Genomic DNA, 16,348 nt, shown 5'->3' with positions numbered 1-16,348 from the left:
TGAGAAGGTGACAAGATGGTTAAACAAAAACATGGAGGAGGTGGAGGAGTAAGCCTGAGCTGGCTTAGGGTTCCAGGCCAGCTAAGCTGTTTCCACAGCACTGGGAGCCTGCTGTTTGTTTTCCCCTTGGGAAGAGCTGCTGAGTATGAAACGTCCCTTCCTGAGCAGATCCATTGATGTGGAAACAGTCTGAGGACTGGAAAGAACCTTTAAAAAGGCACTTAGTCCAATTCCATCTTTGATGATTGATTGCATTTTCTCCAAGACATGAGACGAGCTTTTTTCCCCCTGGACCTTCTTTTTTTAAGCTACCCCCTCGAGCAAGGCCATCCTTGTCACAGTGCTATCTCTCATCTTCACAGCAGCCCTACACAGTAGCTGTAAAGTTATGTAACCTCCCCGCTTCCTGCAGAGGCACAAGGTTAAGGGGTTTGCCCAAGGTCACGCAACTAGGAAGTGGTTGAGCTGCAGGCCATACACAGCATCCGTGGCCCTGCCCTTGTCTCACCTGCCTCCAACTCACCCCCCCCCCCTTTTTTTAATAGACCAGCATTCTCAAAACTGGAGGACTCCTTTGAGGCTCTCTGCCTGTACCTGGGAGAGCTGGGCATCCCGCTGCCTGCAGAGCTGGAAGAGCTGGACCACACTGTGAGCATGCAGTACGGCCTGACCCGGGACTCACCCACCTAGCCCTGGCCCAGCCCCCTGCAGGGGGGCGTTCTGCATCCACCATTGCCCCCTCTGCGCCCCATCCCTGCTGTGGGCAGGGTCACCCGGGCTTCCTGTGGATTGGCAGCTTGTTTAGAAATAGAACAAGCCATCCCTACTACCTCCCCAGGAGGCGAGCGGGTGCAGCACCAGGAAAACACATCAAGGTTTGGGGGCCTGGTTACTGTCTGTAGATCCAACACTCGCCTGAAAGCTGTGAAGAAAAAAAAGAAAAAAAAAAAGAAAAAAAAAAGCGTGGCCCATGGGCCAGGAGGAATCTGTTACTTGTGACAACTTGGGACCTCCCTGGCATTGGGATTCCAGGAGGCTCTTCCTTACACTAATCAGCATGACCTGGACCTGCTGGGCAGGATTCCAGGGTGAACCTGCCTGTGGGCTCTGAAGTCTCTAGTCCAGCTGGGTACAGGAGGACTTCAAGTGGAAGTGTGGACAAGAGAAAGGCTGGTGGCCAGGCGGCTGTCCGAGGATGTGAAATGACAGTGGTGCTACCCCTCCCCTTCCACTCTGTGTCCCACCCACCCTCCTCTGGGATAGGGGTTCAGGCGTCAGGTTTTGAAGAGTCCCTTCGTTTGTGGTGGAACTGGCCAGGAGTCAGGGGAAGGGCTAGTTTGCTCATCTCCCAGGCCTAGGGGCCACATCAGTGTGAGGGGGAGCTTCCTCCTCACGCTGTCAAACTGTACTGCTAGAGGCTCGCTGAGAACTCCTGGGCCTCTCTACCTGCAACAAGCACTCACTCACAAATGCAGCAAGAGACTGGGGCCTGGAGAGAAAGGGGCCCTGCCCTTTAAAAAGCCCATACCCTGGCTGCTGTCATTCATTCCCCTGGTGGGCACCTCAGTCAGAAGCCCAGACCCTTAGCTTAGTGCTGGGTGGGTTATGGAGGATTGTGTGGCTTGCCACAGGCCCAGCAAATGAGCCAAGAGAATGGCTGTCTCAGCAGTCTCAGCCCTTCCCTTGTGGCAGCCATTGCTCCCCCTTCACCATGCCTGGTCCAGGCAGCAACTTGGGCAGGAAGAGGTAGTGGCAGAGTGGAGCTGGGATGCTGGGGGAGGTTGCTCCCTAGTTGGGCTTTCTGGCTTCTACCTCCCTTGTTGGTTGGCCCAGCTCATTAGCTCCTTGTAGCTCATGGCTGCAGCTTCCTGGCACAGCTATGGGCACTCAAAAGCCCTGGAGGCATGCTCTACATTGGCTCCCAGAACTTCAGGAACCCTTCAACACAACAAAATTTGCCACCTCCTGTGTGTCTGTGAGCTTGCACCATATTTAACAAATTGGGAATGGGTTTGGGATATTATTGCAATGTGTGGTGGTTGTGTTTTTTGGGGGGAAAGGGGAGGTAATGGGGGGGGGAGTGATCCAGGAGAGTGGTTGATGTTAATACCGTTTTTGTTGCTTTATCTGTTGGGTGATATGTGAAAATACTGTACATAGACCTGATAAGTTGTGGGATTAGATGTCCTCTTTGGACAGAGTTTACCTGCTTTATAGACCATACTTATGTGTGGAGTGTGCAAGCTTGCTGTAGGGTTGAGTCGTGGCTCTGAGCAACCCTAAGTCAGCTGGTTGTGCCTCAGCTGTCCCCAGCAAGCATGGGAATGGTGGGCCCATGGTGGGCCATTGAGCAGACCAAATAAATTAAGCAGTTAACATAAGTGATGTTACTGAGAATGAAAAATTGACTTGGGGCCTGACTCAGCAGGAGGATAAACACGTGGGGAGGGGGTGGTCTGCTGGCCACTTTCAGGCCCCTGCCTGATAACTCCCCACAGCGCGGGGACTTCTCATGCCCCACCCCACCTCCGACTCCCTTTTATATAGACACCAATCTGCTCCAAGGAACAAGGCAACCCAGTCCTTCATTTGGGGACAGCGCTTCCACCCTCTGATGCACGTATATTCCTATAAACCTGGATATCCTCTCTGCAGGGCTGGGTGCCACCTTCATAAAGGGAAGAAATGAATGCAAGTCACCTCCACCCCTTGTGTTTCCCTTCAAGTGATTGAGAGAAGACCTGCCTTGCTTCTGCACATGGGAGATAGGGAGCACTGGACAGGATATCTGGCCAGTAGGATCCTGGGCACAGTATAAATCCATATAACCCGAAGGTGATTTCTCACAAAGCTTGGGGAGCTCAATTTAAGGACAGAACCTGGTTTCTGGCTAAACTGATAATCTAGGGTATCCCTTGTTTGTAGAAGTATAAGCAATGTCTAGGCGTGGGCAGAGATCACCCTGGGTGTTCCAAGAGGTAGAGAACATGTTGCTGAAATCTCATGCTGAAAGTCCAACAACTTCTATTGGTAGCTTCTTCTGGAGCCCTAGGAGTTAACCCCACAGGGGACTTCCTCTAAGCTACAGCTCTCCCTGCAGCCCAAGGACCATCCCCCTCTTTGGCTGCTGCAGCACCACCATCCATTACTTCTGTCTCCAGCCCCTACTAAGGGCTGCCTGGATGTTCATTTTAATTAACTCCACTTTGGGAAGAATGCTGAGGTGGGAAATTTGCAGTGACCAAAATCACCTGTGGGGAAGCCAGCATACCCATCTTTCCTACAGCTTCAACCTGAATGATTCCTAGTGATGACAGAACGCAGAGGCAGCAGTTACCCACCACTCAGTTGCTGCCTCCCCGTTACAGGGCCAGGGTTAATGATGGACAGAGAGCCAGCACTTGCCACACAGGTGTGGACAAGGTAACCAAAAACCAGCCACCTTATAAGAGGAGTGTCCTGGTACCCCATGAAAACTTGGCGATACAGAGTTTTTTGGGTTGTTTTGTTTTGTTTTTTAATTTATACAAGTCAAATGCAGAGCAATCTCCCGCACTGTATATGCAGGTATCAGAATGAGGTATATAAAACATGTACACAGAGAAAATGCTTTTATAGAAAAGTAGAAACCAGTAATGTACTGTTCTTCTCTTCAGCATCGCTAACACCAAGGGACCCATGAGGCCTAGGTCCCCTCAGCAAACCACTCCCAGAAATAGTCTGCTGAAGAGAATGGGCCCTACTGACCCCCCTCTCCATGTGGGGCAGTGGAAGGGCTTTGGGAAGGAAGCACTGGATAGGGAGCACTGCTAAGGCCTCCAAGTGTGACATCAGGGCTTGGAGGCCCTGCTGAGCCATTGGCTCAGGGCAGCACAGTGCTGTGGAGAAATGTTACTCTCCTCTTGGCCATGCCAGCAGCTTGCTCTATGACCTTGAGCATTACTTTCCCCCTATGGGCCCCTGTGTCCAAAGACTTGAGGAACCCTAAGGTCCCTTCCAATGGTTCTGATTTAGAAGTTAGGGGTTGTGATCCTAGCTCTACTACCCCAGAGGAATGCACTGGCCTGGAGGCCACAGAGCCACCTGCAAACTCTGAGCTTAGTTTCTGAGTTAAGCAGAAGCAGCTCACAAGGCCCCACAGTGTAATTCCCATAGGTTGGTTAGCTGTTGTCTTACCCCTGAAAAATGAAGAGGTCATTATCCACCCTGAACAGAGACTGTCTAGGGTACCCCAGGTCCCCCTCAGGTCCTGTGGCCTCAAGCAGCCGCAGATCCTTTTCTACCCTCTTCCCAAGTGGAATGTTCAATGTGATTCTGAATCCCTTCCCTTCTTTTTGAAATAGAGTCCCTGGGCCCAGAGCCAGCCCATGGTTATCAAGGCACATCACCACCAGCAAGCTGGAGCACACCCAGGACCCCCAGCCTAGATCCCATTCTCAACCCACAGTTTTGACTTCTGTATGAACTCATTTCTGGTTCTCGGAGGTCAGTTGGGAGTTCCATCCCAACTATTTTAAAAACTAAATATATTTTTTAAATACTGCCTCTTGACCTGCTTGGCCTGAACTATGGATAACAGTATGCGCCACTCAAGCCCACAGAGAACAAATGGAAGGGCAGAGACTGAGGCCATCTTAGATAATAAAGCACAGAGGAGCCTGGGGGAGCTCCTTGTCTGTCCCTGGTTCAGTTCCAGGGCACAGGCAATGTTTGGAAGCCCTTGTCAGCAGCACTGCTGTGTGGGCTGCTGCTGTCTCCATCCATAGGCAAAATCCTGCTCCAAGGGATGGAGGAGGAACACTGGTAAGACCCTGCCCAGCCTCGCCCCCCCTCAGCACAACACCTGCTTCTGTTTTAGAATTTAAAAAAAAAAAAAAAGGTCGAGGGTCGGTTTTAACCACAACAGAAAGTGTAGCTCCTCCCAACTGTAGGAGGGTAGGCTGTCCTGTACCAGTATCTGCCTGGGTTCCTGCCCATTATTGGTGGCTCAGGCCCCAGGAGTGCCTGCCTGACCCATGAGGGGAGCACTACCCTCCTGAAGGTCCACTGGAGTCTGGTTGGTGTGGACCACAATAGTCTTCTCATCCACGATCTCACAGGTAGGGTTGGTGAAAGCAGACAAGGGCAGGGTAATTCGCTGCATCTCCCTCTCACACACCTGCTGGTCATGCTGCTCTTTCAGGTCCTTCCCCCTGGCAGGAAAAGAAGGTAGCATTCAGGCTGTGCCTCCCAAGTGGCTTTGCTCATTAAATAGCATTGCTGCACCCAGGAAGAGGCAAGGGCTAAGCATAGTCAGAGCAAATCGGTGGCTGATATATGAGATTTCCATTCTGCCAGACTGCCTTAACAAGAAGCTCCCACACCTGTGGTCTCTGCTTCCTCATCTGTAAAACTGGTGTATAGTAGCGTGGACCTCACACAGCTGTGGACAGGCTCAGTGAAGACAGTGTAGAGGGGAGAGACTGAAAGCAAGATATGGTTTTGCTCTTTCAGCCAAGGGCTCCAAGAGACCCAGAGAACCAACTCAGTGAACCATCTCAGTCCTAACTCATAAAGTTGTGCAGAAAACTGACCTATTCCAAGACAGCTATCTTATTCTAAAGTTCGAGGAAGATGTGAGCACTGGCTGGAAACAAGGACTGTCCCCAGCCCATGCAGGGGGTAAAAGGGACTAAAGGCTGTTCAGGTCAATAGGAGACAATGAAACAGTGACTATCAGATCCCTCCATGTTCACGCACCTTTGAATTCTCATAGTGCTCAGTGACCCAATCAGACCATGACATTGCCCATTTTATTCAAATGGGAGTGCTCACTCCATGCTAAGAACTTTGTGTACATTATCTCACTTCATTCTTGGCTGAACCCCAGCAATTAGGTCTTATCATTCATTTTAGAGATGAAGAAATAGCTCAGAGAAGTGAAGGAACTCTCCAATAACCTAATGGGCTCAAACCCAAGTCCATTGGACTCCAGCTGATACTCAGGGAAGTTCTGACCTGATCAGGGTCATCCCAAAGAAATGGTGGCACAGGGACTCAAACCTAGTCTTCTGGCTGCACATGTAGGGCCCTTCCCACTGGCCTGGACCACGCCTGTTGCAGGCCAAAGAGTTTGGTGAGTGCCTAGCACACTACACACCAGAACCAATACTCAGGACCTAAATCAGCATACTCTGAAGTCACAACTAGACACAGATTTCAGAGGAAACCTTCCTAGAAGGAGCCCACCCCAAAGAGGCTTTGAAATAGGCAGCTGATGGATGACTTGGTGAAATAACACAGGCCTGCTTCAGACCTCAGGGAGAGCAGATGAATTACACATCCATCATATGAGGTACAATGACAAGTTTCTGGAGACTGAGGGATATTGAGAAAACAGCAGGACCTGGAGGGGGTGGAGTCTGCACAGGTGCCTCAGAACTATCTGTAAATCAACCAATTCTATTGCATTCTAGTACCAGCCTTGGCTGAGTGACACCTGGCAAAACACTTAGCCTTGCTGAGCCTTGGTTTCCTCAGCTGTGATATGGGACAATATCTGTCTCAAAATAAGATAATGAATGTGAATGCATTCTGAAAACAGCAGAACTTCTGTAAAACTCACAGAGGAGGTTATGATTTGCCCTGAATATGAGTGACTCACCAAGCCATGTTATCTTAATCTGTTTCCCAAGGAAACTCCTACTGACCAGCCAAGGCAATTATTGTTTATGTGACCTCAGCAGCTCCCCTTCTTTCTGGACCTTAATTTTATCATTTGTAAAACAAGGACTTGGGCTTGATAACCTTCATGGCCCCTGACATGTAAGATTCCTCACATGAGATGTGCTCTGATTGCCTATTTTTCATTGTAAGGTCACAGAAGGCAAATTTGTGAGCTCATCTCCCTGAGTCACCCTGGGTGACTGAGTTTCTGCATATGCAAGCCTAAGGCACTTACCCCATCCTTATCATTAGCCTCTGTACTGGATACCACCAACTCCTGCAGCAAAATAACTCCCAGAGCACCCCGAAAGGAAATGGAGGGACATGGGAAGATGGCTGTCTGGCCCAAGTGTATGCCCACTCAGCCTAACATTCACTTTGCCCTCTGCTCATCAATTACAGCTGCCACCACAGAAGGAAACACCTCCTTCCATAATAAAACAAAAAGCCAGATTCTTCAAGGTTGCCCAAGTAAGGAAAAACTTGGAAGGTCTGGATTTAATTTTATTAAGGGAACCCCAAGCCAGTAGAAGGCCAAAAGGCAATTAACAAAAGCAGAGGAGATGCAGGTGTCCTTTGCCGAGGCCTGAATTTCGGAATCTAAGGAGCTGGAGGAAGAAGGAAAGTGAGAACTCATACATCCTGAGTACCTAGTAAGGTGCCAGGAAATGACCTTCCCATTATCCAAGATAAAAAGAGCTACCTACGCACCTACTGGATGCCACATACTTTACATATGTACCACTTCCACACCAATTTTGCAAGATAATATTATCCACATTTTATAGATAAACTAAGGCTTTGGAGTTGTCCTGCTTTCCTCAGCCATCTTCTTTACCAAGCACCTGGCTGAGTCCAGCTGTTGATAATGGTCAGGCTGCATCATAAGTCTTTAGGGGACAATATATCATTTCATATTAATGGAGCAGAACAGGACTGGAAGAACAGCCAAGAGTAAAGGAAGGAGGTACTGGGATTCATCTGGATTATAATCTCATCCATTTAGAAGCCTCAAAACACACCCAACCCCACGGGCCTCCTGTTAATGGTGCTTAGGAGTCTGGAGATGCAGAGGCTGTCCCTAGCTCCTGTCAAGATCCAAGAGAGACCACCAGGCCTGCTGTATTGACCATCAAGCAGCTCAGTCCCTTCCTACTGCCTTGGTGGGGGGGGAGGGGGTGGGCAGCCAGGCTGTTGTCTGGCAGCCAAGAAGGAACAAAAGGCTTATTCACTGACTCAGCTCCCCTCCTAAGGGGGTGGAGTAGTGTTGACTTACAGTTTTTCCCTTGCCTTTTTATCAGAAAATAAACGCTCCCTCTGGATAGCACAGACACCGCTCTTGGGGCAGGGACAGGGAGCTGCAGACTGGCTGGCTGAACCCTGTAGCCTAGACAACCATGACAAAGACCCGACAGGCTGAGCCTTCACCCACCCCCACCTGCGGCCCTACTCCCCTGAGAGGAAGCCTGGTTCTTGCTTGCCCTTCCCAGCCAGGGGAAAGCTCCATCCCATTAGCCTCCTGGTCCTTTGCAGAGTTCAAGGGTTACAGTAATTCTATCCATGACTACAACAGAGCCATGATCAGGAGCTGGGCTGGCCAGAGTCAGCTGGCGTGACTGCAGCTGCTGCCTGCCTCTGACTCCTCTTTGGGGTGATGGAAACACTCCAGACTTCCTTCATGCAACATAGGTTTCTTCCAATTATTCTTTCACTATTTTCCCAGTTGGAAGTAGTGCTGTGCCATACTGCTGCTCAGGAAAAGTTCCTCAAGGTAGCTAAATCTATGCACACAAACCCTATGCCCAACTACACTGTCTAATTTCATCCTCACAACAAACCTATATGGTATCTATTAGGATCCCTGTTTCAGGGATGGGAAGGCAGGTGCAAAGAGGTTAAATCATTTATTTAAGCAAATAGCAGATCTGGGATTTGAACCCAGTACTGTCTGTAGCTGGTGAGCAGGTGATACTGTCTTTTTCGGAAACATTAGAACTCAGAGGATCATCACATCTGACCTCCTGCCTTTACACTTTTTACAGATGAGGAAACTCTGAGGAAACCAGAGAAGGTAAATTACTTGTCCAGTGTCGCACCCAGAATTGGCAGCAGTTCCAAAACTACATCCTGGTTCTTTTGACTTCTAGACCCAGCTATTTTTTCAGTTTCCATTTTTCCTACTGTACTTTGCAATTTCAAAGCAAATTTGCATGACGCTGCTGAGCCTTGCTGGGCTTTGGGGAGATACTGATAATCCTTGGATACATCTTACTGGCTATGTAGGTTAGACATGGCACTTAACTCTTCTAGGTCTCAGCAGCTTACTGTAAAACGTGTAAAAAGTGAGCCTTGTGGGGTGCCTGGGTGGCTCAGAGGGTTGAGCCTCTGCCTTTAGCTCAGGTCATGGTCTCAGGGTTCTGGGATCGAGCCCCGTGTTGGGCTCTCTGCTCAGCGGGGAGCCTGCTTCCCCCTCTCTCTCTGCCTGCCTCTCTGCCTACTTGTGATCTCTCTCTGTGTGTTAAATAAATAAAAATCTTAAAAAAAAAAAAAAGTGAGCCTTGTAAGTATGGTCATGAGGCTTGAGCTAGATCATCAGGGAAGAACATTCAGTAAGGTCCTATTTATTTAGAAAGCATGCAATAAATGCTGGCCACTATCATGATTATCTAACCTGACTGGTGTTCTGCTTATATTTAATACTTATGATAATCTTGGGTGGGTGGGTATGGGTGTATGGATGGGGATATATCCCCATTCAACAATCAAGAAACTGAAGTGCAGAGGAACAGCAGAACCTACACTCAACAGCTCTTTCCAGGACACACCGTTCTCTGACTTTGGAGAGAGATGGGAGCTGAGAGCTTGCTCTAGCCCACATGTGGTTTCCTGTTACAGTGTGTTCTCAGAGCACTTTTGCTGAGGAAAGGGGTGGTCCTGTGGTTAGTGACAGGGAGTCTGGTGACTTGGTGCCTTGACCTGAGTTTACAGGACAGTAAATTCAAGGCCTTGGGGCAGTCCTGTGACAGCCTAGAGAGCAAATTTAGAAGAAAAAAGGCCTGGATTCCTTACTGGGCATGAGAGCTGAGCTCAGAATGAAGAACATTTAGTCAGTTCAAGCACCTGGAAACCGTCACAAGATTGGAGAAGAGCCAACTGTTATCCAATGGTTGAGGAAGGAGGAAATATTTCAAGGGCTCAACTCAGCCAACAAGTTAGGGTCTGATTATGAACTGTAGGCCAGGGCTACCACATCATTTTCTCTAACTCGCTGAAATGAACAAGCAGGTGTCCCTGGACCTGCCATGTTAACCATTCCACTAAGGGCAATAGCCTCAGAACAGAAGTCAGGAGAGCCTCTTAGGTCAATACTTGATTCTCTCTGAACCCCTGCTTCCTGAATCATAGAAAACCAGAGAAGGAACAAGGGCTCAGAGAGTGCTAGTACAAGACTCACATTTTACAGAAAAGAAAAAACAGCTATCACTTACTGACCACTTACTATTTGCTACACGTTGAGCTAAGCTCTGCAGTAGGAAATGGAAGCAACTTGTCCAAAATCACACAGATAGTTTGTGGCAAGACTTAAGACTTGGCTCCACCAAATGCTAGGTGTGTGACCTCACGCAAGGTACATAACCTCTCTTGTCTGTTTCCTAATGTGTAAACTGGGGATAATAACAGCATTTGCCTCATAAAGGTGATTGTAAGAACTGAGTTAAAGCATGCAAATTGCTTGAAGCAGGGCCTGGCATATGGCAAATGTTCACTTTTGCCGCTATTGTTGTTATTATTGTTAGCCAACACTTCTCCTTCTTCATCTGTAAAATGAGGAGGGTAACTACACAGTCTCTAAGGACACGCTAGGTTTATTTAATGCTGGGTAACCCACCAGCGCTGTGAGCTCAGCCATAGCCCTTACCACTGGAAAATGCAGGCTACCATGTCACTTCCCTTTCAGAAAGCCTTCTCAGACCACAGAAGAGAAATATCACAAGCACTCAGGGCTAGAAGTCAAACCTCCTGAAATTGCCCAGACTGGCAAATAATTTCCCTAATGCTGTAAAAATGAATGCAACTCTGACTTATCACCGTGCACCCACTATGGACTTTGAGAGCCTTTTCCATAGGATATTTCAGAGAGCCTCTCAAAATGAGCATTTCTCCTCCTGTTGTTCCAGCCACAGGTCAGGTCCCTGAGTTTCCCAGGAACCTCTCTGACTTTCTCATATGTGGTGATGAATAGCAAACAGGTCCTCCAACTCATTTTTTCCTCCTGTTCTGAAGGAGATCCCACTTAGGGTCCAGGGTATTCAAGCCCCAACTGCAAAAGGAGTGGCTAGGAAACTTTTCTAGTAGGATTTTATTTTATTTTTATGTATTTTTTAAAACGGGCAGGGGTGGAAGGAATCTTAACAGGCTCCACACCCAGTGCGATGGAGCCCAACATAGAGCTCAATCTGACAACGCTGAGATCATGACCTGAGCTGAAATCAAGTTGGATGCTTAACCAACCGAGCCGCCCAGGTGCCCCTCTGGTAGAATTTTGTCACTCACAGAAAGAAAGAAATCAACCTCTGGGACCCTACAATGAGTGTTCAGCCTGATTTCTGCAGCACCACTCACTTCATACCAGGCATTTGGGTTAGACAGTAGAGAATCTGGTATCAAAAGAGCTGGGTTTGAATCTTGGTTCTGCCACTCCCAGGCACTGCAACCATGAGCAAGTCAATTCACCTCTCTGGTGAAAGCTTTCTCATCTGTAACGTGAGAAACCAGAGCTCCTACCTGACAAGGCTTTTGGGTGAGGAGTAGAGGCACCAAAGGAAAAGGTTTGTTCAAGGTCACCTGCTAAAGACTAGAACCAAGTCTGTACATCTTAAGCTAGTTTTCCTCTTTCAAACTTCAGTTCCTTTTTGGGCATGGATGCCACAAAAAAGGCGGATTCGGCTTTATTCACCTTCTTCCCCTCCTCTCAGAGAGCCCAGAAGAGAAGCTACTTACCTCTTGTAGGTATAGCCCAAGACGATGCCAGCTCCAATGGCGATGATGATCACCATCATGGTAATGCCCAGCACATAGCCTGCCAAGGAGAGGGCACAAGGTCCCGTTAGCCTCACCCCAGACGATCAGAAAATATTTCTTGATGATTGGCACAGGAGGGGTTGGGACAATCATACCGAGGGTTCCCAGGTCTTTTTTCTCCTTGGAGTTCACCCGCACCCGCTGGCTGATCCCAATCACTGGCTGCACGGCTGCTGCCTCACTCCGGGCAGGCAGGGCGTTGGCAGGAGCGAACACCTGCACCTCCTCTCCACTTGGCACTTCAGACGCCTCCTCAGTTTCTGTTGTGGAGGTTGGAGGGGACAGGGAAGTGGTATCTGGAGGTGAAGTGTAAAATATGTCTCATTAGAGTGGCCTGAGTGAATTTCACAGGGGAAACTGGCCTGGAGTGTTGGGGGAGGTAAGGGGAAGGGAGTTCACCTTAGGATGCCTACACACACTGAAATCCATCCTTGCCCCAAGGGCGAGACCAGGTCTGAGGGGGCCACGCTACAGTTGGGACAAGGCAAATCTGAGAGGAAGGACTAAGAAAGAGCCTCTCTTTCTTTAATCTTTATCTGTTCAAATCCTTGCCACCTTTCAAGGCCCGGCTCAGTTTGCCGTCTTCTCAAAGGGGTCTCCCTCTGCGCTAGGAAACAATCCATGAATCCACTTGTTTACCAATCCCTATGTTATATGCGTTACACATCCCATTTAATCTAATTTCAGAGAACGGTCTAGCCGCCTCAGGAGCAACCAGCCTTCGCTCTGGAATCTAAGAAACTTCAGATTCAAATCTGGACCCTGCCATTTCCTTCCGTATGTCGCTGAACTTCTCTGAGGCTCAGATCCCCCCAAACATCTTCTTTCCAGGGGCGCTGCGAGTAGAGTGCCTAACACACAGCAGACGCTCCACAAACGACCACTACACACTAAGAGACTCGCTAAGGGTGTGGGGCTGGGAGTTAAACCCCGAGAGCTCCCGGAGGCTGCGCACCAGGGAGGGAGCGCGCGGCCAAGAGGTGGGGCCTCGCCTCCCACGGTTGTTTACAAGGCGCTCGCGGAGGATGAGCTCAATCGGAGAGGCGGCAGCGGCCAATGGGCTTTAGGCCCTGAGGCCTGGAGACAGCCCTGGCCAATCGGACGACGCGGGGGCGGGGCGGGGCCGGCCGGCGACGCGCGGACGCACGTGCGCGGCGGGTGTAACGGCCGCTCCCAGGCCTCCCTGGGCGAGGGGGTTTCGGGGCTCCCCAGGTCCTCGGAGTCCCGGCGGGTACCTGGGCAGCGCAGGTCCTCGCAAGGCCGCTTCTCCGGAGCGCCGGCGTTGCCGCTGACGTAGCACCAGGGCCCTCGCGGGTCCTGGTCCGGGTTCCGGCAGTAGCTGTGGTTGCCGGCGTCTGGGAGGGGAGAGAAGGCGCCATGGGACGGGGCCAGGACCCAGACCGCGCCCGCCGCCCGCCCGCCACCCCCGGCAGACACTCACCCCACTCGGGGGCAGACGCCAGGTCGCTCTGCGCCTGCAGCCAGTTGAGGCAGCACAGGCCCGGTGCTGGGGAGGGCTGGTCCGCCCGGTACAGGTGGCCGTTGTCCCAGAAGCAGTCTGTGAGGAAGAGGAGCCCCACCAGACACTTGAGTGACCGGCAGTGGAGCCGGGCCTACCCCGCCTGGGCGACCACGGGCCGGCTGGGCCTCCCTGACCTCATGTGGAAAACCCCTGCTGCCTTGATTGATGGGTTGTTGTGAGTCCCGAAAAAGAGGAAGAGAAAGCGCATCTAAAGCGTCTCTTTGGTGCCCGGCCCTCACTCAGCGGTCAGAGCATGTTAGCTTTGCTTTGCTTTTTGTAAGCCGGAAAGTACTGCACAAGTGCAAGGGGTTGTTATTCTGGAACTTGTGGCCACTTAGGAGGAGTGTGCAGGAGAGGCCTTGGTTCGAGTACCTTTCTGGAGATGTTGGGACTTTTGAGTCGGTGGGTGGCCGGACCTGAAATTCATCCCTGTGTTGTAATTCCACATTACATAAACTGGGGTGTTCCTTTCACGGATATGGCCACAATGGCACTGGCAATACTCCCTCCCAAGAGAATTCTACAAAAGCCTTGATTCAGTCAGGCAAAAGAGAGCCTCAAACTGGAGGGAACCTACCTCATCGCTGCTTGGATGTGACTCCAAACTCCCACTCCCCTCATCAGGAGAGCATGGGGAAGGAGGGCCTGTGCCCTAACGGTACCATGCAAAGCCCCTGAAAAGAGCTAGACTTAGGGAGTAGGGGAGATGAATCCCAAACTCCATGCATTCATGAGCCACAGGCAAGGAGAAGGACAGAGAAAGTGGCTACTTGCCTTTGTTCTTAATGGCAAATATGGAGCTGCAAACCCTGACAGGGAAAGGAGGAAAAAGAAGAGGGGAAAAAAAGGGGGGGTGGGGGTGGAGAAGCCTTCTTGGAACAAGAGAAACCAGCTAAAAGCTTCATTTCCAGTGATCTTCCTGTCTAGCCTGGCCATGCTTGGGAAACTGCTTTACCCTTTCTACTTCATTAAGTTGCTGCAGGAAGGAAAGATTGTAATCTCACCTCCAGATCCATAGGCTTCTGCTAGGAGCATGTTGCTGATGAGGAATGTTTGCACCCAGGCCAAGAGCATCCTCACCTCCTTCATCTTGCGGGTGATTGACCAACCAGTGTCTAACCGGGGTCGCCTTGGCGTCGGCTCTGCCTCCCAGTCCCAGCCTTGCAGTCAGACCTGCCCTTGTTATGCTCTTCTGGTAAACAGCCTCTCTTTAGAACTGGGAGCTTCCCAGCTAGCTTGCTGCAGCGAGGTGTTTTTCGGCTGAAAGGCGCCCCCTGGGTCCTAAGCCTCCTATGCCATGCAAGATCACTAAGCCCAGAAAGGAACTCCACCCAGATAAGAGAGAGGCAATAAGTTCAGGTTGTACTTAGCAGAGGATCAATTTGAGACCTACACTGACTGCATCCCCAGGGCTTTTCATCTCTTCTGTTTCCATTTGTGTGAGTACAGAAAGAGTAACTCTGTCAAAAGGCTTCGTTGTGGGGAAGAAGGTTTGAAATTATAGTCACAAAGGCAGAACAACTTAGGACATGCTAACTACACAAGCAGGAGGAACTCAAGACCACATAGGGGGCTCAAATAAGAGTATCCAGGTGGAAGGAACACTTTTTATCCATTTCTGAAAAAAGAAAAAGGGCCTTTGTGGCTTATACATCTTTATGAATACTGACTTTTTTTTTAACAGTATAACTTTGCCAAGATCAGATCAGTCACTTTACATTATTTATATTTGGGTTTGGGGGGGGGGGTGTCATGTATAGTAGGAATACAGAAGGGGTCTCTTTAGTTGAAAACACATGTTATACAAACACTGGGACATTTGCTCGGCTGTATTTAATAGTGTACCCTTTCTACAGCCCTGAATTCATATAGAGGAAGTTAAGTCAAATGTTTGACTTTTTTCATCCACCCTGTGGGAAATCCATTCGCAGTTATTTATATCCATCATTAAACCTCACCACATTCATATGACTTAGGCCTTTTGGAGTTAGGCAGAAGGGTCCTCTTCCTGTTTGACTGACAGTTTGAGTTCCCAGGCAGTCAGTAAATGGAGAGACAGAGCAGAGTGATTCTCCAAGACTACCTTGTGACTCAGGCAAATCTCAAAATAGAAATAGGAAACTGTTTCGATCTGAAGGCTTGTATCTTTACAGGGTAACTTGGGCAGTAATTTAGGGAGAAGGAAAAAAACTTCACTAACTCTCAAAAGCTTTATCGAGGAAGAAAGCTAATGTGAATCCAACCAATCTGAAGTAAATTTGAATTTACTACAGTCAGATTTCAGATATAGAAAGGACAGAGATAAATTTAGTTTACTTTTATAGAAGTTTGCTGACTGTGTTTGATTCCCTCAGTCCATTTAATAAGATGTGTTGCTTTGTTTTTACAATCGTGTTTCTGTTTCCCCACACAAGCTTCTGATCTTCTGACTCCTGACTTGACCTATGCTGAATATTACACAGAATCTATAAATTTACTCACATATACATACACACAGGTATGCCAAAATTTTAGGATTTAATAATCCTAATATATTATTCAGGGGTCTTTTAAAAACACATTAATTTTGTAATTTTTTTGAGAACTTACTACATACTAGATACAGTTCCAGATACTGAGAACATATCTGTGAACAAAATACTTGAAACCTCTGCCCATACAGAGCTTGTATTCTAGTTGGGAAAGATAAGTGATAAATACGTAAAGTGTCAGGTGGTCTTAAGTGTCATGAAAAACAAAGTGAAATGGTCAGGGAGAGAGTAACGGTGTATTTAATTTGCTAAAGAAAGCTTACATTATTTTTCAGGGAATCAGTAGGATATTTCTATAGGCAGAAGGCTGGAGGAGAAGGGCTCTTTGCACGATTTTCCTTGAGGATCCTAAATCCTCTTACATCACTGCAAGAGAAGTATAATATAAATCCTGTTTCATTACATAAAATATATAGGCTTGAGAAAATGAGAATGCAGTTTTTAATTTCAGAGTAGCAGGGAGTTCTTTTGGATTGATTTCTCAGCATCTAATCTATTGCCTGTGTAT

General features: G+C 48.9%; 2 protein-coding genes across 3 annotated transcripts in view; one reads left to right on the top strand and one right to left on the bottom strand.

Annotated features, from left to right (window-relative positions):
* LOC111160080 (LIM domain kinase 2) overlaps window positions 1–4,856 on the top strand; it is a 60,637-nt gene extending 55,781 nt beyond the window's left edge. For both annotated transcript variants that reach the window (XM_022522897.1, XM_022522898.1), the window contains one exon: window positions 546–4,856. In XM_022522897.1, coding sequence (XP_022378605.1) covers window positions 546–690 — 145 coding nt within the window. In that variant the 3' untranslated portion in view covers window positions 691–4,856. The remainder of the gene's footprint in view (window positions 1–545) is intronic.
* A 2-nt stretch (window positions 4,857–4,858) lies between these two features.
* Window positions 4,859–14,604, bottom strand: LOC111160081 (phosphoinositide-3-kinase interacting protein 1). The gene is made up of 6 exons (XM_022522899.1): window positions 14,314–14,604; window positions 13,229–13,345; window positions 13,023–13,142; window positions 11,883–12,083; window positions 11,707–11,785; window positions 4,859–5,192 (listed from the first exon to the last, which is right to left on the bottom strand). Exons 1-6 carry the CDS (start codon window positions 14,396–14,398, stop codon window positions 4,988–4,990), a joined length of 807 nt encoding a protein of 268 aa, XP_022378607.1. The 5' UTR covers window positions 14,399–14,604; the 3' UTR covers window positions 4,859–4,987.
* Between the last annotated feature and the right edge of the window lie 1,744 nt (window positions 14,605–16,348).

The sequence above is a fragment of the Enhydra lutris genome, unplaced genomic scaffold, assembly GCF_002288905.1.
Source record: "Enhydra lutris kenyoni isolate GAN:26980312 unplaced genomic scaffold, ASM228890v2 scaffoldscaffold73, whole genome shotgun sequence".
NCBI lineage: Eukaryota > Metazoa > Chordata > Mammalia > Carnivora > Mustelidae > Enhydra > Enhydra lutris.
The sequence above is the reverse complement of the archived record's forward strand: the minus strand, read 5'-3'. Positions and strand labels throughout refer to the sequence as shown.

What these genes read in the sequence shown, in the direction of transcription:
- LOC111160081 (XM_022522899.1), bottom strand. Translation starts at nt 14,398, where the DNA reads ATGAAGGAGGTGAGGATGCTCTTGGCCTGGGTGCAAACATTCCTCATC. An exon ending in AAAAGACCTGGGAACCCTCG is followed by an intron (nt 11,786 to 11,882) that starts GTATGATTGTCC and finishes TCTCCTTGGCAG; the next exon opens with GCTATGTGCTGGGCATTACC. An exon ending in TTGGGCTATACCTACAAGAG is followed by an intron (nt 5,193 to 11,706) that starts GTAAGTAGCTTC and finishes TTTTCCTGCCAG; the next exon opens with GGGGAAGGACCTGAAAGAGC.